This window comes from Mobula hypostoma, chromosome 3, assembly GCF_963921235.1.
Source record: "Mobula hypostoma chromosome 3, sMobHyp1.1, whole genome shotgun sequence".
Classification (NCBI taxonomy): domain Eukaryota; kingdom Metazoa; phylum Chordata; class Chondrichthyes; order Myliobatiformes; family Myliobatidae; genus Mobula; species Mobula hypostoma.
Window position 1 is genome coordinate 1116019 of NC_086099.1, and position 23491 is coordinate 1139509.

The 23491-nt window shown below is 44.9% G+C and overlaps 1 protein-coding gene across 2 annotated transcripts in view; it reads right to left on the bottom strand.

Annotated features, from left to right (window-relative positions):
- Positions 1–2162: 2162 nt before the first annotated feature.
- Positions 2163–23491, bottom strand: part of LOC134343342 (carcinoembryonic antigen-related cell adhesion molecule 1-like) — a 56470-nt gene continuing 35141 nt past the window's right edge. For both annotated transcript variants that reach the window (XM_063042029.1, XM_063042030.1), the window contains 2 exons: positions 11781–11907; positions 2163–3016 (listed from right to left, as the gene is read on the bottom strand). In XM_063042029.1, coding sequence (XP_062898099.1) covers positions 3013–3016; positions 11781–11907 — 131 coding nt within the window. In that variant the 3' untranslated portion in view covers positions 2163–3012. The remainder of the gene's footprint in view (positions 3017–11780; positions 11908–23491) is intronic.

The window sequence follows — 23491 nt, forward strand, 5'->3', positions numbered from 1 at the left end:
CGCCTAGTTCCGGGGTAGGAGCCCGAGTCAAGATCCAGGTTCGGTGTCCTTGTCCGGTCTATGGCTCGGAGTCCAAGCCCAGGCTCCTAGTTCCCAGTTCCTTGGCCTGGTCCCGCTTGCCTAGCCAATGTCTGTGTTCTTGTCCCCACTCTCTAGTCAAGTCCTGTTCCTAATACTTCATTGTCTCTGTCTTGCATTTGGGTCCACTCTCAACGTCCCCCAGATGACACCTCCCGCACTAGAACTCGTAACTGGTTTCGATAGCTGAGACGCTGATGAAGTAATCATCAACGCGTACAGCAGGCCTGGGCATTCTCACTTCTCACCCACCTGTCTGGTCGAAGATAACAAAAAAAACAGAAAACATGCAGCCAGTCTGAAGGACACATTGAGGTTTTACAGGCAACTGGAATGGTCCCCGGTATAATAGGATAGACTCTTGACCTCACTATGTAATTCGATGTGATGTTGTACCATATGACTACTTGCACCCCACTTATGTAAACATAATGCTTTGTTGCACTGTGTTAATGTTTTGCCTCAATGAATAAATACAAGCATTGCATTTAACTTCTTAACCCTCCTGTCAATCTGTGTAGCCATGTTCAGGGAGTGATGAAGTTGGACTCCAAGACGTCTCTGCCCATCAACACTTCTGAGGGTCTTGCATTTAACAGTGTACTCTCTCTTTACACTTGACCTACCAAGATGCCAAGATGATGGTTACTACTCACATCTCACTGAGTTTTTTCAGGTCCTGTTGAATTCATTGTCAAGTGCACAAGTACGGGACGGTTCAGGTACCGAGAAGCATTGAGTTGCAGCAGCATCACAGGCAAGAACATTCAGATAATACACAGAGCATAAATTATGCAATTCCCTGGCATTACCAATATAGAATTATATATTTTGTGTCAATAATAGACTTCGAAATGTTGAATTTGCCCCCTCAGCCAAATTGTTGACACAATTTGGGAATAACTGGGCTCCAAGGCCCGGTTCCTACAACACCTACTGGGACATTCTGTCGGCCCGGGAAGGGACTGGTTATTCCTTCTCTTTAAACACATAGACAACAGGAACGGGAACAGGCCACTCGGCCCCTCCAGCCCATTCTGTCATTCAGTAAGACCCTGGGCTGGTCCATCGAGCCCATCACCACTGCTTTCCTCACTTTCCCCAGACCACTCACAGGTCAAAATTATGCTGGTGTTTGCCCAACGATGTGGTGAATCCCTCTGCTCGCCACCACTGTGAAATAAGGCATTTCGAAAGATGAATCCTTCCTGTCCACCCCACCATCCTGCACGGGGACAAACCTCCTGTCCGCCCCCTTTCACACCAGTTTTATTCTGGCAATAAAAACCCCTCTCCCCCTTCTGTCGGGAGTCATCCCCGGGGAGCCAGGATTAAGCCGATGGGCCGAGCGACTGCCTCCTACTACCCTGCGATGCATCAGATTCGGCCGCAGGAGACCGCTTCACAAGCATCTCCCACCCCTCCCCCTCCCTCAACATCCCTTGGAGGGAAGTGAAAATAAATGAAAAAGCAGGACATTTACTTTGAGATTTGTTCTGCTTTGACCAGGAGTATGGAGTAGGATCTGCTGATGGGCATCACCGGGCATAACGCCCTCTCGGCTGGTCACCTCTGCTATTGGGTGTAACCAGTAATTGACGTATCTTCACATCAATGAGAATAGCTCAACTGGTAAATACTGTTGTTGACAGTGGGGGTGGGGTGCGGGGAGGAGGCACGTGACAGTTGCTTAGTTGTTAAAAGGACCAAGCTCAAGCTGAGTAGCGTTGTGTGATGTAAGGCTGATCTTGGTGAAGTGAACCCATGTGTGACAACAGGCGCGTGGGGGCGGCAGTGTGATGTCACTTGTGGAAGAGCGCTCATATTTAAAAATACCTTAATGGATGCTTCTTATGATTTCCGTGGGACAACAAAATTAATCACGGGTTTCATCGCTGAATCCAATGTTTTCTGATGCAAAGTCCCCTGTTATGTGCCCATCTGTACCTTGTTGGTGATGGAGAAAACAGTTTGGTGTTTGTCTCAACGAGACTTGCCAGTGGGGTCCACACACAGTGTATTCAACAGGTCTAATAGGTTCAATGTGTGTATACAATATCAGATAAATGTATAAAATATACGTCATGAAATTCTTTTTATTTGCAGACATCCACGTAAGCAGAGATGCGTCCCAAAGAATGGATGTCAGTCAAAACATTGGAACACCAAAGACCCCAGATACCTAACTCCAACGCACAAGCAGCAGCAAAGAAAACACACCCCCACCTTCAGCGACTAAAAAAGCATCAGTCCCCTCCACCGAGCATGCAGCAAAGCATCAGTAAAGACACAGTCTTGCAGTATCCTCGATACTACTCATTCATGCAACAGTTCTGCACACCACAGGCTCTCGCTCTCTCTAATAAGGGAGAGCAGAGTTTCACAGTGAGAGCTGAGACATATTAGTCAACAGAAAGGTCGTAGTCCATATAGTCTTTGTTTCCTGGTAAACTAACACTGAAATTATAGACCATAGATGTCCCTTCCCTTTAAAATCAGTGAATCATTCAGACAGCTGATGGTTGAGAGGAATTGAGTTTGTTGGACATTAATGTTCACCCAGAGTGGTTCGGATATAGTTGATATTGAGTTCGGCGTTGTCACAGTGAAAGGGCCGGATGGCAGAACCCTCCCCATTGTTGAAAAAGTCCTTGCAGATGAGGCAACAATTGACCGCCAAATCTTTTGGGGTGGTCTACCATGTCTAGTGCTCTCGATGCATCCTCCTCTACACTGGCAACACCAGCTCCTGCGCATTTGTGTCGGCAGTGTTTCTGAGGGGTGGGGGTGTGTGTTGGGTTCGATGTTCTTGACCTGTTTTGTTCAAGCAGAGGTGGGTTATGGGGGTTGATGATCCGGATGCCATTCATTTTTACGAATGGAGAGGAGTCTGATGTTTCTGAACGATTTTCAATTGCGTTCTTTGTTTCGTGGCTATCTGCAGAAGAAAAAAAAATCAGTTGTATATGACACATTTTTATAATAAATAAACATTTGAATATCCACTACAAGCAGGATTTCCCGGTGTCCAAACATTTTAATTTTGATTCTCATTACCATTCCAACTCTCAGCCCATCACCTTCTCTTGTGCCAAGATGAAGCCACCCTCAGGGTCTAGGATCAGCACCTTATATTCGGTCTGTGTATCCTCCAACCTGATGGCATGACTATCAATTTCTCCTTCTGGTGAATAAATTTACCTCTCACCCCAACTACCTCCCTTCCGCTCTGACCTTTCAGTTCCTCTCACCTGCTTCTCACCTCTCCCTGGGTCCACTCCTCCGCACCTCTCTCCTATTGTTCACTTTCCTCTCCTATTCAATTTTTATTTCTTCAGTGCTTGAACTTTCCCACCAACCTGGCTTCACCTATCACCTTCTAGCTAGCCCTTTCCTCACCCGCCCCGCTTTTATTCACCCCCTTCCTTTCAGTCCTGAAGGAGGGTCTCAACTGGAAACGTTGACTATTTACTCTTTTTGATAGAATCTGCCTGATCTGCTGAGTTCCCTCAGCATTGTGTATGTGTTGCTTTGGATTTCCAGCATCTGCAGACTTCGTTGTGTTTGAGATTTCCCTCTCCATTGTCCTTCCAACCTCCGGGCCATTGGTCGCGCTGCAGAGACCTCCAACCACTGGTGGCAATGTGCAGACCTGCAGCCAAGGGTGGTGCTGCGTGATCTCCTTTTAAGCGCAGGAAAGGTGTGAACCCTAGGGGTTGCCGATGGTGAAGGGGTCGATCCCAGGTTTGTGTGAATCGGGGTTGCCGGACGGCTGGAAGCTCCGGGATCTCCAGTCATATCTGGTACCCACCTCTACCACTACATCTGGTGTCTTGTTCCACATATCCAACACTCAGGTGAAAAATACTAGCTCCTTGTCTGCACTGAAATCTCTCCTGTTGCACTTGAAGCCTGGTTTTAGACTTCCCTACCCTGGGGAAATGGCTGTGACCACCCATCTGGGATACTGTAAACTGGGGGAACAGAAATATGCTCGCATTGAGATGGGAGTGCCAAACTAATTTGGTTGTTAAACAGCTGCAAAGAGGGATACTTGTATGAGTTGCCTTACTTGGATGAACATAACAGGCAGGAAACAATATCGTAAAAGACTGCCAGTGAGTTAGAGACATACTCAGAAAATATGATTCATGTAAAAATTTAACATTTTATAGATGCAGCAATTCTGAAATAAATTCAGGGGAATGTTGGAAACACTTCGTTCTGTGGAAGAGGAAGTCGGTAAATCATCAAAGCACTGAAGAAGTGTCCCTCACCTATCCCATTAACAATGGGCAATCAGACCAGCTCAGAATGTCACATTTGTCACAATAATCAGGCCTGTTTCCTGACTCTGTCATTCTTTGATTGTGATTCTGCTACCCAGATCTGATAGATAGCATGGGAGCACAAATAATGAGATTTGTGATGATTCAAACAGAACCTATCTTGTTTGGAAACGCAGTCTCAAAGCAACAACTCAATTGAAGGTCAGGACATTTGTTTCTTCATGTCAATGCCAGGAATGACAAGTAATGCTGGTGGATGGGTAACCATTAGACTAACAGTTCAAGCTCCACCCCGGTAAAATTGGAGCGTTAAAGTCAGTTGATTAAAACAAAAGGGAAGTTATGAGCAGTATTGAGGGGGAACATTTGGGATATTCCCCCCTTCTCTTAAACAATGGGGTTGGGGGTTATGACTCCAATCCCAAAACTACTGTGAGGCGGCCAAAGTGATATGAGGGATGAGCAAAGAGCGACCGCCTTTTCTTTCTCTTTTCACCGATCATGGCAAGGCGAGTCTGCTTACAGCCACCAAGGATCACTTGAACATGTTACACAATTGGTAGCAGCAGCCACGGCCCCTGAGCTCCCTGACACTGACTCCGACTGTGGGGAACCTAGCAGTCAATCGCCAAGCCATCTCTAACTGCTCTGTCCAGCACCGCTCAGTACCTCACAGTGTCCAGCCTCTCCTTCATGGGCATTGTCTACATTTTGTGACACCTCAGTAAAATAGCAGCGCAATCAAGCAATCCACCTCTACTAAATATTCTGCCTTCTCACCACTCTCATCTGCAGTAAGATCTAAAAGTCTAAAGGAACATAACACCAGTATGAAATACAGCTTCTGTCCTGCTATTAAACTAGACAATTGAACATACCTCATCAGCTACAGATGAACTCTCCCAATCTATGGTACTGTGTTAAAGTCTTAGGGATATGGAACTACATTCTGAAAAGTAAAGATGACTTCAAAAATAATGAAATGAAAAGCTTTTAAATATCAGTTAAAACATAAAGAGCAGTAAACAGTAAAATAAAAGACTAAATTAAATCAGTATTTGCTGTGAGCACCTTCCATTTAAAACTTGATCAATTCTCTTGGGTTCAGGCTGCTGCAGTTTTATGAGTAAATCAGCTGCTATGTTCTTCCAAGCATCTTGAAGAACATGCCACAGTTCTGCAGACTTCGGCTGTTCTGCTTGCTTCTGGGCCTTCCGGCAATCGGAGACAGCCTCAACGATGTTTGTATTAGGGATCTGTGAAGGCTATATGAACTGTTGCAATACTCCTTGTTCCTCTTTTCACTGAAGATAGTTAACCTATGACCTTGGCCATGTTTCCGGGCTTATTTCCTCCCTGATTGTATTGTGAGATGGATGAGAATCTGTTGTTACTGCTCAGCATTGAGCACTCCATTACTTCTGGTCAGATCAGCAACTTCAAACCTGCAGGAAGCCATTACTGTGCTCCACTCATGGTTGCTGTGGCTCTCTCCAGCTCACTTACGGTCAAACTGTCTCCTGCTTGAGCCAAAATTTTCAATTTTTGACTTGTCAGTCCAGTGCACTTGCAGCCATTGTTCAGTATCCCAGTACCACTTTTCTTTTTCCCCATAGGTGAGTCTCCTGGCTTTGTTTGCATTTTGGACGGATGGCTTTTCAGTAACAACTCTTCCATAAAGCTCAGTTCAGACAAGACTTTTGCGGACTTGGGTTCCAGTGGTTTCTGAAAGTTCAGAGCTGAAAACAGTGCTGCCTTCTCCCAATTTATAAGAGCGTCAGTTTCATGTACCTTTCTCCTGCTGCATGCTGCTTACATGGCCGACCACTGCATTCTGATGCTCAGCTTTTCCCATTTCTTTGTGTTTCTTCAGGGAGATTGGACAGCACTTATTGACTCCCCTCTGCTGCAAAATTTCTGCTTTTGGGAGAGACCTTGTGATGCAGGTTGATCAACTTGTGTCTTGTTGCTATGCTCACTTTTGCCATGGTGTAAGTATTGATGAGTTTAAGGTTCAACTGTCACATCTCCGACAGCCCCCTGTTTGACACTGCTTGTACAGTTTGATACTTTCTATATGTTTCTGTTTCAGTTAATCAGTTTAGTAATTCAAAACATTAAGCCACTGATCATTAGCATTCTGTTTGTTAAATTTGCTTAATTATGCATTGAGTTCTATACCTATAAAGTAATCACGTTTTTAATTGAAAAGTGGTCTGTTACTGAATATGTTACTTCCTTTAATGAAATATAATTCATTCTCAGGTTTTGACATGTTTTTGCAAAATGAATGTTTGGAAATCTAAAATCTGCTCTTTTCTAATGAAACGCGGATGTTGAAGACTAAAAATAAATATCTAAAACAAAGTTAATATATAAATCAAAGGTGTCTAAGACCTTTGCACGATCTTACATTTTCCATGCTTTATTTGTCTACCTGTGATGGTAACATTATAGTCTGTCTCATGAAATCTAACATCACAATCTATCAGGATGGTGAAAAATAACGATGTTCATGATTACTATATCTTGGTATTTGAGGCAATAATAAACCAATTTGAAATGCATGCCTTAGAAAGACATAAACGAGGCCATCCAATTCATCTACTGAAATGGATTTCCCACAGCCAGATCCTCACACTCACTTCTGTGTAACCCATTCTCTGCCACAAGCCAACGCTATGCCTCCTGTCTGCACACTGGGGTATTCCCCCTTCCGCAAACATAATGCTGGGTAAAACAGAGAAGCCTGTATAGAGTGGTGAAGCCTATAATGCACACACACACAGACACACACCTCCAACACCCCCCCCCACAACACACACACAGACACACACCTCCAACACCCCCCCACAACACACACACAGACACACACCTCCAACACCCCCCCCACAACACACGCACAGACACACACCTCCAACACCCCCCCCTGCAACACACACACAGACACACACCTCCAACACCCCCCCCGCAACACACACACAGACACACACCTTCAACACCCCACCCCCGCAACTCACACACAGACACACACCTCCAACACCCCACCCCCACAACACACACAGACACACACCTCCAACACCCCACCCCCGCAACTCACACACAGACACACACCTCCAACACCCCCCGCAACATACACAGACACACACCTCCAACACCCCACCCCCGCAACACACACACAGACACACACCTCCAACACCCCACCCCCACAACACACACACAGACACACACCTCCAACACCCCCCCCACAACACACGCACAGACACACACCTCCAACACCCCCCCCGCAACTCACACACAGACACACACCTCCAACACCCCACCCCCACAACACACACAGACACACACCTCCAACACCCCACCCCCGCAACTCACACACAGACACACACCTCCAACACCCCCCCACAACATACACAGACACACACCTCCAACACCCCACCCCCGCAACACACACACAGACACACACCTCCAACACCCCACCCCCACAACACACACACAGACACACACCTCCAACACCTCCCCCGCAACACACACAGACACACACCTCCAACACCCCACCCCCGCAACACACACACAGACACACACCTCCAACACCCCCCCCCCGCAACACACACATAAGCACACACCTCCAACACCCCACCCCCGCAACACACACACAGACACACACCTCCAACACCCCACCCCCACAACACACACAGACACACACCTCCAACACCCCCCCGCAACACACACACAGACGCACATCTCCAACACCCCCCCCCCGCAACACACACACCTCCGACACCCCACCCCCGCAACACACACACAAGCACACAGACTCTGTCTCGCACACACTGTCTCATACACAGGTACACACAGATTCTGAGGCACTTTGACACACACATACACACAATTGCCCTCTTATTCACACCCACTGACATACTAACACATACAGACACTTGCACACTCACAGATACTGAAACTGACAGATGCCCACCCACACCGACAAACACTTACCTACGGACTCTCTCACACTCTGTCACACACACTGATGTTCACAAAAACAGAAGAATGCCGCCCAGTATTCAACCCGGCCATTAATTCCATTCTTTCCCCCATACATCATTAACATTGGAAGTATGTGGCAGTCTGATTGTCAAATCATCATCGAACCAACTGGAAGAATATAGACTGCCAGACGAAGTCAGTAGATCGAGCTGAATTTGTAGGGCAAGTGGGGGACATAGAGGAACTGTGGACAATTCCTTTCTTCTGGCATATGGACAAGTTTGGGACATTGAGGAACTGTGGACAATTCCTCTCCCCTGGCATATGGACAACTGGGGGACATAGAGGAACTGTGGACAATTCTTTTCCCCTGGCATATGCTGCTCGGCTCCACCCATCTGAGCTCTTCCTGCAGACTCTCTGTTGTCCTGGCATCTGGCATCTACAGACTCCAAAGTGTCAGGACCCTTGACTGGGTTCACTTCGACATCAACTGCTACCCGTTCCTGTCTGTAGATGTATCTGTAACCTCACATCTTGAAACATCATCAGGCTGAATGGCTTTCTGTAAAAGCATCCGATGCCTCTAGGCCTGTATCACTAGAATCAACAATAATGACGAGTGATTTCATTGAAATCAGTCGAATGGTGAAAGGTTTTGATCAATTGGATGTGGAAAGAAACTTTCCTATCGTGGGAGAGTCTAGGGCCAGAGGACACAACCACAGAATAGGGGGCATCCATTTAGAATGGAGATGAGGAGGAAATTCTTTAGCCAGTGAGTGGTGAATCTGTCGAATTTGTTGCCTCCGGCATCTGTGGCGGCCTAGTCTTTACATAAATTTACGACAGATGTTGATAGATTCTTGATTGGTCAGGGCATGAGGGATACAAGGAGAAGGCAGGAGATTGGGGTATAGAGGAAAACTGGATCAGCCATGCTGAGATGGTGGAGCAGACTCGTTGGGCCAAATGGTCTAATTCTACTCCTGTATCTTATCTTCGTGCACTTGGTAAGATAACTTTGCTATAAAACTTTCGGCTGTGGGGTATGGGGAAAGAACACAATGAAGTCACTGAAACCAAGAGTGGGCGACCTCAGAGGGCACTGTAATGGTTTCCAACAAGAGAATTCACGTTGTAATAATGTAACCTCAAGAGCAGGAAGCTGAGATGTCTTGTCTCGGGTTGCCATGGTTATCAGGAGTACAGTTGTGGAAAACTCCCCGGAGTTCCAACTAGTCGCGCCATGTATTGACGAAGGGTCTCGGCCTGAAACGTCGACTGCGCCTCTTCCTATAGATGCTGCTTGGCCTGCTGCGTTCACCAGCAACTTTGATGTGTGTTGCTTGAATTTCCAGCATCTGCAGAATTCCTGTTGTTTGCGCCATGTATTTACTGTTTATGATGTGTTGGCAGTTACTGGTTAGCAGCCTCATTAGTAAATGCTGGGGATGGCAGCAATTAAATTTTTATATTTAGAATTCTGCTGCCACCGCACTGCCAGTCAATCTTTGTCAAATGCCCCGCTGGTTGATGAGCTCCTTCAGATGACTTGTTACAGTGGCTGAGATGGCTGCAGGTAGAGAGGCCCATGTCTTGCCCATAGTAGCGGATCACTGGAGAGCAGCAAATGAGTTCTCAGGATGTGGTCCACTCTGTGTGTGTGTGTGTGTGGGGGGGGGTTGATGGGGCAGGAAGCTTATTCGTGATGGGTAGCCAAGCCACGAAAAGAAAATGGAATAACCCTCAGTGAGGGCTCTGAGAGCGAGAAAAAATAGGCATGCGCCCCCACGACTGTGTCAATCACTAAGCACCCATTTGCCCAAATCCTTGTCATTGGCAGAAGGTTGGAGCTTAGGAAGAAGTAGGCATGGATACACAGCCGGTATGCTAGCAAGGCCACACCGGGACTGACAGGCATGGATTGGGTTCATTTGTTTAAGGAGAGACTGGAACTGGAGGCAGTCGAAAGGAGATTCATTGTTCTGATACGTGGAGTGACAGATCATGACAGGCTTAGATAGAGAAACAGTATTATTTTCTTTGCATTGATATGTCTAAAACCAGAGGGCATGCACTTAAAGAGAGAGGGGATACATTTGAATGAAATGCGGGAACATTTTTTTTTACACAAAAAGTGGTGGCTGCCTGGGGTGGTAATGGAGTGATATACGATGGTGTTGTTCAAGGGGCTCTTGGATAGGGACATGAATGAACAGAACATTGGAAATCTATATTGCGTAGGCAGAATGGATCCATTTGGTCGGGTTTGGTTACTAATATAATGAGTCTGGCACAATGCCATGGGCCGGCGGGCCGGTTCCTGTGCTACATTGTTCTATGTTCTAATTCGTGTGCAAGTTGTCGGGCTGATAGAGGATTGGGGGTAACCTTACTGAAGCATGGTGGTCCCCGAGGGCACAGGACAGGATGGATCTGGATGTTTTACCCCTTGGGAGAGTCTTGATCAAGGGGTCAGTATTACCGGATTGGTGGGTGGGGGTGGGCAGGAACAGCGGTCATTTATCACTTTGAGAGCTGGGTGCTGCTGGCAGAGAATGGAGGATCTCCGGATTTCTCGGTCCTGATGTGAGGTGGAGGACAGATCATTGGTGAGGTGGGTTGAATGGAAGATTAAAGGCAAAGGGCAATTGGGGCAGAATGGGGAGCTGAGGACAGATGGCATTGAATTGTGGAACACGTTAGAGGGGCAAATTAAACAACTCCTGCCTCTAATTCTTGGCATTCTCATTAACTCCCACATCCCCAATGACTCCACCTGATGACTGATTAAAAGTGAATAAACCAACCTGCATCTTGTTGGGATGTGGAGGCAATCTCACTTGGTGAAATTTAGAACAAATTGAACAGGCAGATAACACTTAAGGTCAGGTTCAAACCCACGCCACTGGAACTAGCCACTGTGCCACCTGGTGATTTATAGTCACTCAGGGCTTTCTGAGGGGAAATTTACCACACAGGTCCACCAAGGTGATGACCTGCCATTGGACACATGCCATCTATATTAAAGTAATATATTTTGGAGTAATGAGTCCTCTTTAATATAGATGGCATGTGTCCAATGGCATGAATTTGACACTGAATCTCTTGAAGGGGCCTGAAAAAAATGCACATGAAGTGGAAAGCGGAAAACTAAGTTATTTGTAACAAAGCAGTGAAAGTCACTATCAGCCCAGTCTGACCCCGTCACAGAATTAATTCGATCCCTGTATGTCGAACAGGAGCAGAGCTCGTAGACAATACCAGTGATTACAATGAACACTGAATAGCTGACGGACTAAAGGCGAGTGAGGTTAAAGCTGGAATGATACACAGAATGACGTAATCTCTGGTTACACTAGGACATCAGGCATTGGAGAGTATTGTCAACATGCAGGGAAGGTTTGAATGAAATTTATTTACCTGCTTGTCATTGTCTTGATGAGCCAGGAAACGAATCCACTCGCCAGTGCCACTCCAGCAGCAACTCCAATCACAATCCCGGCCATCACTCCACGTGACAAACCACTTGGAGGTGGTACGATTTTTTCTGGAAAAGAAGACAGAGATCATGAGATACCAGTGAAATCTATTGAAGTACTGAAAGGCTGAGATAGAGTGGATGTGGACAGGATGCTTCCTATGGTGGGCAAGACTAGGTTTAGTGGGCACAGCCTCAGAGTAGAGTGATGTCCATTGGAATAGGGATGGGGAGGAATTTCAGCCAGAAGATGGTAAACCTGTGGAATTTACTGCCTCAGATGTATGTGGAGGCCGTCATTGAGTATATTTAAAGTGAAAGATGGCCAAGTCTAGATTAGTCAGAAAACTGAAGGTTGTGGGGAGAAGACCGGTGGATGGGGTTGGAGGGATTACACATCAGCCTCATTCAGCTCCTGTCTTAGGGCCTTTTGCGATGATGGGAATCCAGTGGAACACAACACAGTAAATATCCATTCTCCTTTGATTAACTTTGCTAACTAGGTGTTTTGTTTTAATGCAGTTTAAAATGCATACTCAAAATCTTAGTGGACACAGAGCAATAGAAATTTCCAGCGTGGACACAGGGCCTTACTGCGACTGGTCTACACCAGCTCAGATTCCCAATCACGGTCGTCCCAGTTGCCACGTTTGGCTCCAATCTCGCTAAATCTTTGCCTTTCTTATCCCCATACCTTTAATTATCATTACTGCCCCTATCTCAGACTCTTCCCCTGTCAGCTTGTTCCACATATCAATCACCTTCTTGGTGATAATATTGCCCTTGAGGTTCCTATTAGATCTCCTCTCTCTCACCTTAAGCCAATGCCCCAACTTGGGTGAAAAAAATATCTGTGACCAATTTTACACGTATATCTGGTCTGTTTAATATTTGAATTAACCCATAAAGTTTATGGATTAGACAATAAACTCACTCAATTACCTTTTGCCTTTGTTTTAAGCAACTTACGTGTTCATTCCAGAGCACACAAGTGGTGCAGAGACAAATTTTTACAGTATGTTATTGGAAAACATTGCTCAATGGGGACAGTAGTTTTGGTGGGGTGGAGGTTGTTCACAATGGAAAAGGCTTAAAACACTTACATATCATAACATTTGTCAATGAGATAGTGAGTCTGAACTGCTCTCTAACTGGGAATGGATCACAGAACATGCAGAAGTACATCATATAAACAAGGCCTTTGGCCCTTGACACGTCTGCTGACCACGGTGCCACTTTAAAACACACCTCCGCCTGCTCAGGATCTATATCATCCATTCCTGGTCTGCTCCTGTGTGTGTTTGAGTGCCTCCTAAACGTCTGTCCCGTCTCCCTCCACCACCTCCATCAGAGCCCTTTCCAGACATGCAGCTCGCAGTGCAAAAATAAAACTTGTCCCGCACATCTTTAAATTTCCTGCTTTGGTTCATGAAACTCTGGTCTCCAGGGTGACATTTCTGCAGTAGGAAAATGACTCTATTCACTTTTGTCATAACTTTATAACACCTCTGTCATGTCTCCTCTCAGCCATCAATCCTCCATAGAAAAGTCCAGTTTTGTCCAACCTCTCTGCCAGGCAGCATTCAGCTGAACATTTTCAGCACTCTATCAAAGACCTCCATTTACTTCCAGTAATGAGGTGACCAGACTGCACAGAGTACTCCTGATGTGACCTGTCTAAAGTTCTGAACACGGCATCATTACTTCCTAACCTTTAAACTCAGTCTCCTGACCGATGAAGGCAAGGATGATGTGTGTCTTTCCACTTGTGTTGCCAATTAATTGTCCTCTCATTCACAAGTAGGGTCCTAATAAAGTCAATAATTTCCACAAAATGTCCCTCCCCTACTAGTGTGGTGGTCTGCACAGTGGATTGCATATAAACACAGGTAACAAGTTGAAGGACCTTTCATATGGTCACCCTCTTCTACATATGCCATAGTTAATCTGGAAAGAGTACCCTAAAAAATAAATACGAGTATGTTGGCAGGACACGAATACCTGGGTTAGAGCGAGTGGTGATGAAGGTTACCAACGTCACAGAAACTGCACATGGTAAAGGCCTTTTATCAAGGTTTGGGTAGTCCAAAGCAAGGAACAGGTGTATAGGGTAAGAAGAGAATGATGTAAAAGAACTCGAGACATAGGGTAGTGAGTACATAGAAAGAGCTGCCACAAGAAGTGGCTGAGGAAGGTACAATCGTATCATTTAAGAAACACCTGGATAAGGATGGGTTTGGAGGTGCATAGGCTGAACACATGAAACTGGAACAAGGTGGATGGGCACTTTGGTCAGGACGGACTGAAGGGATGTGTCTGTGCTGTATTGCTCTCTGATACTGTGACTCTATAACTAGTAATTATTCTGATACTGACTCTAATTGATCAATACCACCATCACATACATTTATGAGTTTATCTCCACTTAGAATGACTATGTGCCTGCCTTTGTTAAAACAAGTTGCTGCATGATTTGATCGTTAAATGGCTACTTGAGAAGTTGATATTGCTTGTGGTTTGAGTCAGTTGATAAACAGTAGCAAAAAAGCGCAGGGCTTATTTGATTTGCAATGTCAAAAGACACCCATTTCCAGAAAGGTTATTTCAAATAAAACTCAGCTGAAATTTCATGAAATATTTGAATATACTATTATAGTTTTTGAGCGCTATCAACTTCTCCCTTAAGTCTGATATACAAGATGGGAGCTGACGCCTGTCACATAATCGTGCTGTGAATCAGTGTAGGGAGACATAATGGAGGCGCCCTGCTTGGCAATTGACGAGGAGAGGCCACTGCACAGGATCGGAAAAAGCTGTTGATACGTAGTTGTAAACTCAGCCAGTTCCATCATGGGCACGAGCCTCCCCATCATTGAGGACATCATAGAAACTTGGTGTTTTGAGGCAGCACCCACCATCAAGACCAAGTCATCTTCTTGACCTGGGGGAGGTACAGAAGGTTGAAGACACACACTCAGCGTTTCAGGACCAGCTTTTTCATCCAATTGATGATTGTACAATGAATACCTACTCACTATTTCCCTCTGTTTTTGTACTACTTATTTATTTATCCATATTGTAATTTATACTTGTTTTTCTAATGTTGTATTGCAGTGTACTGCCACAAAACAGCAAATTGCATGATATATACCAGTGAAGTTAGAGCTAATTTGGTACCGATTCTGTATTATTCCAGTTTTCATGTAGAGGGAAATGATTTAGTCACAGTACAATGCAATATTAAAATCACTCTTTCAATTCTTGCTTTAAGCAAAGTTATGCCAAAAGAAAAACAATAATAATAAAACACAACGGGCACAATCATTTGGAGGTCCTTGAGATTCCAAACCATGTCATACCAACACAAGTGGACCACTCAGCCCTCTGAGTCCATGCTATCTTCCAGCAGTGTGATCACCTCCATCCCACTCCCACAGACCGCGCATGTTTGTAATGTGTCCTGTCCTGCAGAGGTGTACACTGTTTACTATTGTCACAAACACCATGGTACATGTCTTTTCTTGGATACTGTTTACACAGATCAAATCATTAGGCAGTACATTGAGTGAGAATAAGATAAAAGAGTAACGATGAAGAATAAAGTGTAACAGTCACCAAAAAAGTGCATCACGGTCAAACGCTAAGGTAGATTGCAAAGGCAAGGTTCCATCTTATTAGAAATAAAGGTCCAATAACAATGAGATGGAATCTGACCTTATGCCTGTTGGTACATGCTTTCAGGCATTGTATTGTCTGTACGAGGGAAAGGGTCAGAAAAGAGAGAAGAGGGAATGTCCATTGTGGGTGGGGTTTGATTACGCTGGCTGCTTTATCGCTGGGTGTCCAGCAGGGAGGATTAACTGAAAAGTTAGTTATATCGCTGCTTGATCGCTGGGTGTGTACGTCACTGGTCCTCCGTGCACCAGGGAGGATTAACTGAAAAGTTAGTTTCTTTTACCCATTGATTTGGATTTAACAGAGTTTTAAGAAAAAGAGAACAGAAACTTTGGAGATGCAGGAAATCCCAGTAAACACTCCAGCCATCAGGTAGCCTCAGTGCAGCAAGAAATGATTGAAGTCAAAAATTCTCTGTCAGAATTGTTTGAGGAATTCTATTCCTCTCCAGTGATGATTCATTTCACAATTGAATGTTGCATTATTGTTCTCCCGCCTGCCCGTCCTACATTGGGATGTCAACTGCTGTATCTCTTTTCACTAAACTTCTGAGTGTTTCCAGTGTTTTCTGACTGTACTCCTGAACGTTGTGTTCCTTGAAACTCTGTAAAAGCTCCAAGACTGGTTTGTTAATTTGTTCAGTGGCTGTATTTAATTCCCGAATGGGTTGTTTCCTTAACTTCGTGAAGTTACATTCGCACTGCTCAGGGTTCTGTATTCAGAGAAACATTCCTACTTCTCAGAATTTCAGGAGCTTCACTCCACAATAGTCCGTAATGTCAAATGAAGCTGCATGGTGAAGACTGGAATTGAACGATTCTGCTTACAGGCAAGGGCACAGTATGCCTCTCGGTTACTGCAGCAGATAAACAGACAGCTTTCATCCTCCATCGCTCCAAGGAGAAAAAGCCGAGTTCACTCAACCTATTCTCATAAGGCATGCTCCCCATCCCGGCAACATCCTTGTAAATCTCCTCTGTACCTTTCCTATGGTTTCCACATTCTTCCTGTAGTGAGGCGACCAAAACTGAGCATGTTACTCCAAGTAGGGTCTGACCATGGCCCTATATAGCTGCAACATTCTCTCTCGGCTCTTAAACTCAATCCCACGATTGAAGAAGGCCAATACACCATATGCCTTTTTAACCACGGAGTCAACCTGCACAGCGGCTTTGAGTATCCTATGGACTCCGACCTCATGATCCTTCTGATCTTCCACCCTGCCAAGAGTCTCAACATTAATGATATATCCTGCCATCATATTTGACCAAACAAAATGAACCACCTCACACTTATCTGGGTTAAAATCCAACTGCCACTTCTCAGCCCATTTTTGCATCCTATCAATGTTCCGCTGCAACCTCTGACAGTCCTCCACACTATCCACAACACCCCCAACCTTTGTGTCATCAGCAAATTTACTAACCCACCCCTCCACTTCCTCATCCAGATCATTTATAAAAATCACAAACAGTAAGGGTCCCAGAACAGATCCCTGAGGCACACCACTGGTCACTGACATCCATGCAGAATATGACCCATCTACAACCACACTTTGCTTTCTGTGGGCAAGCCAATTCTGGATCCACAAAGCAATGTCCACTTGGATCCCATGCCTTCTTACTTTCTCAATAAGCCTTCCATGGGGTACCTTGTCAAATGCCTTGCCGAAATCCATATACACTACATCTACCGCTCTACCATAGAAACCAAAGAAACTACAGCACAGAAACAGGCCTTTTGGCCCTTCTTGGTTGTGCCGAACCATTTTCTGCCTAGTCCCACTGACCTGAACACGGACCATATCCTTCCATACACCTCCCATCCATGTACCTGTCCAATTTATTCTTAAATGTTAATAAAGAACCCGCATTTACCACCTCCTCTGGCAGCACATTCCATACTCCCACAACTCTCTGTGTGAAGAAGCCCCCCCTAATGTTCCCTATAAACTTTTCCCCCCTCACCCTTAACCTATATCCTCTGTTTTTTTTTTCTCCCCTTGCCTCAGTGGAAAAAGCCTGCTTGCATTCACTCTATCAATACCCATCATAATTTTATATACCTCTGTCAAATCTCCCCTCATTCTTCTACGCTCCAGGGAATAAAGTCCTAACCTATTCAACCTTTCTCTGTAACTGAGTTTCTCAAGTCCTGGCAACATCCTTGTAAACCTTCTCTGCACTCTTTCAACCTTATTTATATCCTTCCTGTAATTTGGTGACCAAAACTGAACACAAAAATCCAGATTCGGCCTCACCAATGCCTTATACAACCTCATCATAACATTCCAGCTCTTATACTCAATACTTTGATTAATAAAGGCCAATGTACCAAAAGCTCTCTTTACGACCCTATCTACTTCTGACGCCACTTTTAGGGAATTTTGTATCTGTATTCCCAGATCCCTCTGTTCTACTGCACTCCTCAGTGCCTTACCATTAACCCTGTATGTTCGACCTTGGTTTGTCCTTCCAACGTGCAATACCTCACACTTGTCTGTATTAATCTCCATCTGCCATTTTTCAGCCCATTTTTCCAGCTGATCCAAGTCCCTCTGCAGGCTCTGAAAACCTTCCTCACTGTCTACTACACCTCCAATCTTTGTATATCAGCAAATTTGCTGATCCAATTTACCACATTAACATCCAGATCATTGATATAGATAACAAATAACAATGAACCCAGCACTGATCCCTGTGGCACACGACTAGTCACAGGTCTCCACTCAGAGAAGCAATTCTCTACCACCACTCTTTGGCTTCTTCCATTGAGCCAATGTCTAATCCAATTTACAACCTCTCCATGTATACCTAGCGACTGAATTTTCCTAACTAACCTCCCATGCAGGACCTTGTCAAAGGCCTTACTGAAGTCCATATAGACAATATCTACTGCCTTCCCTTCATCCACTTCCTGGTATCCTCCTCGAAAAACTCCAATCGATTGGTCAAACATGACCTACCACGCACAAAGCCTAATAAGTCCCTGTCTATCCAAATGCTTGTAGATTCTGTCTCTTAGTCCTCCCTCCAATAACTTACCTACTACCGACGCTAAACTCAACGGCCTATAATTTCCCGGATTACTTTTCGATCCTTGTTTAAACAACAGAACAACATGAGCCAGTCTCCAATCCTCCGGCACCTCACCCATAGACAGCGACATTTAAAATATTTCTGCCAGGGCCCCCGCAATTTCAACACTAGTCTCCTTCAAGGTCCGAGGGAACACCCTGTCAGGTCCTGGGGGATTATCCACTTTAATTTTCCTCAAGACAGCAAGGACTTCCTCCTTTTCAATCTGTACAGTTTCCATGATCCCACTACTTGATTCCCTCAATTCCAAAGACTTCATGCCAGTTTCCTTAGTAAATACAGATGCAAAAATCCTATTTAAGATCTCCCCCATTTCCTTTGGTTCCGCACATAGCTGACCACTCTGATCTTCAAGAGGACAAATTTTATCCCTTACAATCCTTTTGCTCTTAATTTACCTGTAAAAGCTCTTTGTATTATCCTTCACTTTGACTGCCAAGGCAACCTCATGTCTTCTTTTAGTCCTCCTGATTACTTTCTTAAGTATTTTCTTGCACTTCTTATACTCCTCAAGCACCTGATTTACTCCCTGCTTCCTATACACGTCTTACAACTCCCTCTTCATCAGAGTTGCAATATCCCTTGAGAACCAAGGTTCCTTATTCCTATTCAATTTGCCTTTAATCCTGACAGGAACATACAAACTCTGCACTCTCAAATTTTCCCCTTTGAAGGCTTCCCACCTACCAATCACATCTTTGCCAGAGAACAACCTGTCCCAATCCACACTTTTTAGATCCTTTCTCATTTCTTCAAATTTGGCCTTCTTCCAGTTCAGAAGCTCAACTCCAGGACCAGATCTATCCTTGTCCATGATCAAATTGAAACTAATGGTGTTATGATCACTGGAACCAAAGTGCTCCCCTACACAGACTTCCGTCACTTGTCCTAACTCGTTTCCTAACAGGAGATCCAATCTTGCATCCCCTCTAGTTGGTCCTTCTATATATTGATATAGAAAACTTTCCTGAACACATTTTACAAACTCTAAACCATCTAGATCCCTAACAGTATGGGAGTCCCAATCAATGTATGGAAACTTAAAATCCCCTACCACCACAACTTTATGTTTCCTGCAGTTGCCTGCTATCTCTCCGCAGATTTGCTCTTCCAATCCTCGTTGACTATTGGGTGGTCTGTAATACAATCCCACTAATGTGGCCATACCTTTCCTGTTTCTCAGCTCCGCCCATAAGGACTCAGTAGACAAGCCCACTAATCTGTCCTGCCTGAGCACTGCTGTAATATTTTCCCTAACAAGCAATGCTACTCCCCCTCCTTTCATTCCTCTGCCTCGATCACATTTGAAACATCGGAACCCTGGAATATTAAGCTGCCAGCCCTGCCCCTCCTGTAGCCAAATTTCACTAATTGCTAAAACGTCATAACGTCTACCTTCATCAATGCGTTTAATTGCATCTTCAGAAAATTCAATCAGGCTGGTAAGGCAGGATCTGCCTGTGACAAAGCCATGCTGACTATTCCTAATTATGTTATGCCTCTCCAAATGTTCATAAATCCTGCTTCTCCTGATCTTCTCCGTCAACGTACCAACCACTGAAGAAAGACTCACTGATCTATAATTTCCTCGGCTATCCCTACTCCCTTTCTTGAATAAGGGAACAACATCTGCAACCCTCCAATCCTCCGGAACCTCTCCCGTCCTCCTTAATGATGCAACGATCATTACCAGAGGCTCAGCAGTCTCCTCCCTCGCTTCCCACAGTACGATGGGCTATATCCCGTCTGGTCCCGGTGGCTTTTCCAACTTGTTGCTTTCCATAAGACCATAAGACAAAGGAGCAGAAGTCGGCCATTCAGCCCACCGAGTCTGCTCCACCATTTTATCATGAGCTGATCCATTCTCCCATTTAGTCCCACTCGCCTGCCTTCTCACCATAACCTTTGATGCCCTGGCTACTCGGATACCTATCAATCTCTGCCTTAAATACACCCAATGACTTGGCCTCCAGTGCCGCCCGTGCAACAAATTCCATCGATTCACCACCCTCTGGCTACAAAAATTTCTTCACATCTCTGTTCTGAATGGGAGCCCTTCAATCCTTAAGTCATGCCCTCTCGTACTAGACTCCCTCATCATGGGAAACAACTTTGCCACATCCACTCTGTCCATGCTTTCAACATTCGAAATGTTTCTATCAGGTCCCCCCTCATTCTTCTAAACTCCAAGGAATACAGTCCAAGAGCGGACAAACGGTCCTCATATGTTAACCCTCTCATTCCCGGAATCATTCCAGTGAATCTTCTCTGTACCCTCTCCAACGTCAGCACATCCTTTCTTAAATAAGGAGACCAAAACTGCCCACAGTACTCCAAGTGAGGTCTCACCAGTGCCTTATAGAGCCTCAACATCACATCCCTGCTCCTATGCTCTATTACTCTAGAAATGAATGCCAACATTGTATTTGCCTTCTTCACTACTGTCTCAACCTGGAGGTTAACCTGAAGGGTATCCTGTACGAGGACTCCCAAGTCCCGTTGCATCTCAGAACTTTGAATTCTTTCCCTATTTAAATAATAGTCTGCCCGTTTGTTTTTTCTGCGAAAGTGCATAACCATACACTTTCCAACATTGTATTTCATTTGCCACTTCTTTGCCCATTCTTCCAATCTATCCAAGTCTCTCTGCAGACTCTCTGTTTCCTCAGCACTACCGGCCCCTCCACCTGTCTTCGTATCATCAGCAAACTCAGCCACAAAGCCATCTATTCCATAATCCAAATCGTTGATGTACAATGTAAAAAGAAGCGGCCCCAACACGGACCCCTGTGGAACACCACTGGTAACCGACAGCCAACCAGAATAGGATCCCTTTATTCCCACTCTGCGTTTCCTGCCAATCAGCCAACGCTCTATCCACGTATGTAACTTTCCCGTAATTCCATGGGCTCTTAACTTGTTAGGTAGCCTCATGTGTGGCACCTTGTCAAAGGCCTTCTGAAAATCCAAATATACAACGTCCACTGCATCTCCCTTGTCTAGCCTACTTGTAATTTCCTCAAAAAATTGTAATAGGTTTGTCAGGCAGGATTTTCCTTTAAGGAAACCATGTTGAGTTCTGCCTATCTTGTCATATGCCTCCAGGTACTCTGTAACCTCATCCTTGACAATCAACTCCAACAACTTCCCAACCACCGATGTCAAGCTAACAGGTGCACAATTTCTTTTTTGCTTCCTTGTCCCCTTCTTAAACAGCGGAGTGACATTTGCAATCTTCCAGTCCTCCGGAACCATTCCAAAACCTCTTCCTTAATATCTAAATACTCTAGTTTTCAGTCCACTGCAAGTCATCCCTACAATCGCCAAGATCCTTTTCCGTAGTGAATACTGAAGCAAAGTATTCAATAAGTACCTCTGCTATTTCCTCCGGTTCCATATGAACTTTTCACTGTCACACTTTATTGGTCCTATTCTCTCACTTCATATCCTCTTGCTCTTCACATACCTGTGGAATGCATTGGGGCTTTTCTTAATCCTGTCCACCAAGGCCTTCTCATTAGCCACATTTCTTCCGTACGTTTCCCTGAGAACATCTGTTTCCAATTTATTCTTCCAAGTTCCTGCTGATCGCTTCATATTTCCCCTTACTCCAATTAAATGTTTCCCTAATTTGTCTGTTCCTGTCCCCCTCCAATGCTATGGTAAAGGAGATAGAATTGTGATCACTATCTCCAAAATCCTGTCCTACTGAGAGACCTGACACCTGACCAGGTTCATTTCCCAATCCAAGAACAGCCTCTCCTCTAGGCCTATCTACATATTGTGTCAAGAAATCTTCCTGAACACACCTAACAAACTCCACCCCATCCAAACCCCTTGCTCTAGGGAGATGCCAATCGATAGTTCGGAAATTAAAATCTCCCACCACAACAACCCTGTTATTATTACTCCTTTCCAGAATCTGTCTCCTTACGTGCTCCTCGATATCCCTGTTACAATTGGTTGGTGTATAAAAAACACCCAGTAGAGTTATTGACCCCTTCCTGTTCCTAACCTCCACCCACAGAGACTCTGCAGATACCCCTCCATGGTTTCCTCCTTTTCTGTAGCCGTGACGCTATCTCTGATCAGCAGTGCCACACCCCCACCTGTTTTGCCTCCCTCCCTGTCCTTCTTGAAACATCTAAAGCCTGGCACTTGAAGTAGCCATTCCTGTCCCTGCACCATCCAAGTCTCTCTAATAACCACAACACCATAGCAACAAGTGCTGATCCACGCTCTCAGCTCACCGGCTCTATTCATAATACTAACTTCAATAATTTGGTAAATTGGATCAAATTCGATGATAAAATGCTGCAGCAGACTCCATGGGCAAAGTGGCCTAATTCTGCCCTTATATTATAAGAAATGTCTTATAATAGCCCATGATGTAATGCAGAGACGGTGTTATTGGTCAGACAGCACTTGGAGTACTGTGAGCAGTTTTGTGTTGCACTTGTGAGGAATTGTGCCTCGCGTTTGGAGAGGATCCAGAGGGTGTCAACAAGTAGGGCTCCCCCTGAGCTGTGCAGATGGGCGTCCAGGCAGTAGCTGAAATGTTCCCGCGCACATAGCTGTTGTGACCGCGCAGCTAGAATTCTCTTTTATACTGTATAATGTTAATTTAAAGTGCTTCACATTTTTTCAGGTTTTTTGCAGCTCAGAGTTATTGTTTGGCTGCACAGCTGAAAAAAAATCATAGGGATTGTTCTTCACAAGAAAGATTCCAGGACTGAAGAGAGTGGGGAATGTATGATACCTCAAGGTGTGTAGTCACAATACTTTAGAAAACTAAGAGGACATCTCATTGAAACACACACAAATTAAAAGTACTAAAGTCCTAGATGGAGTAGATAATGCGAGTTTCCGTGTTGTATGAC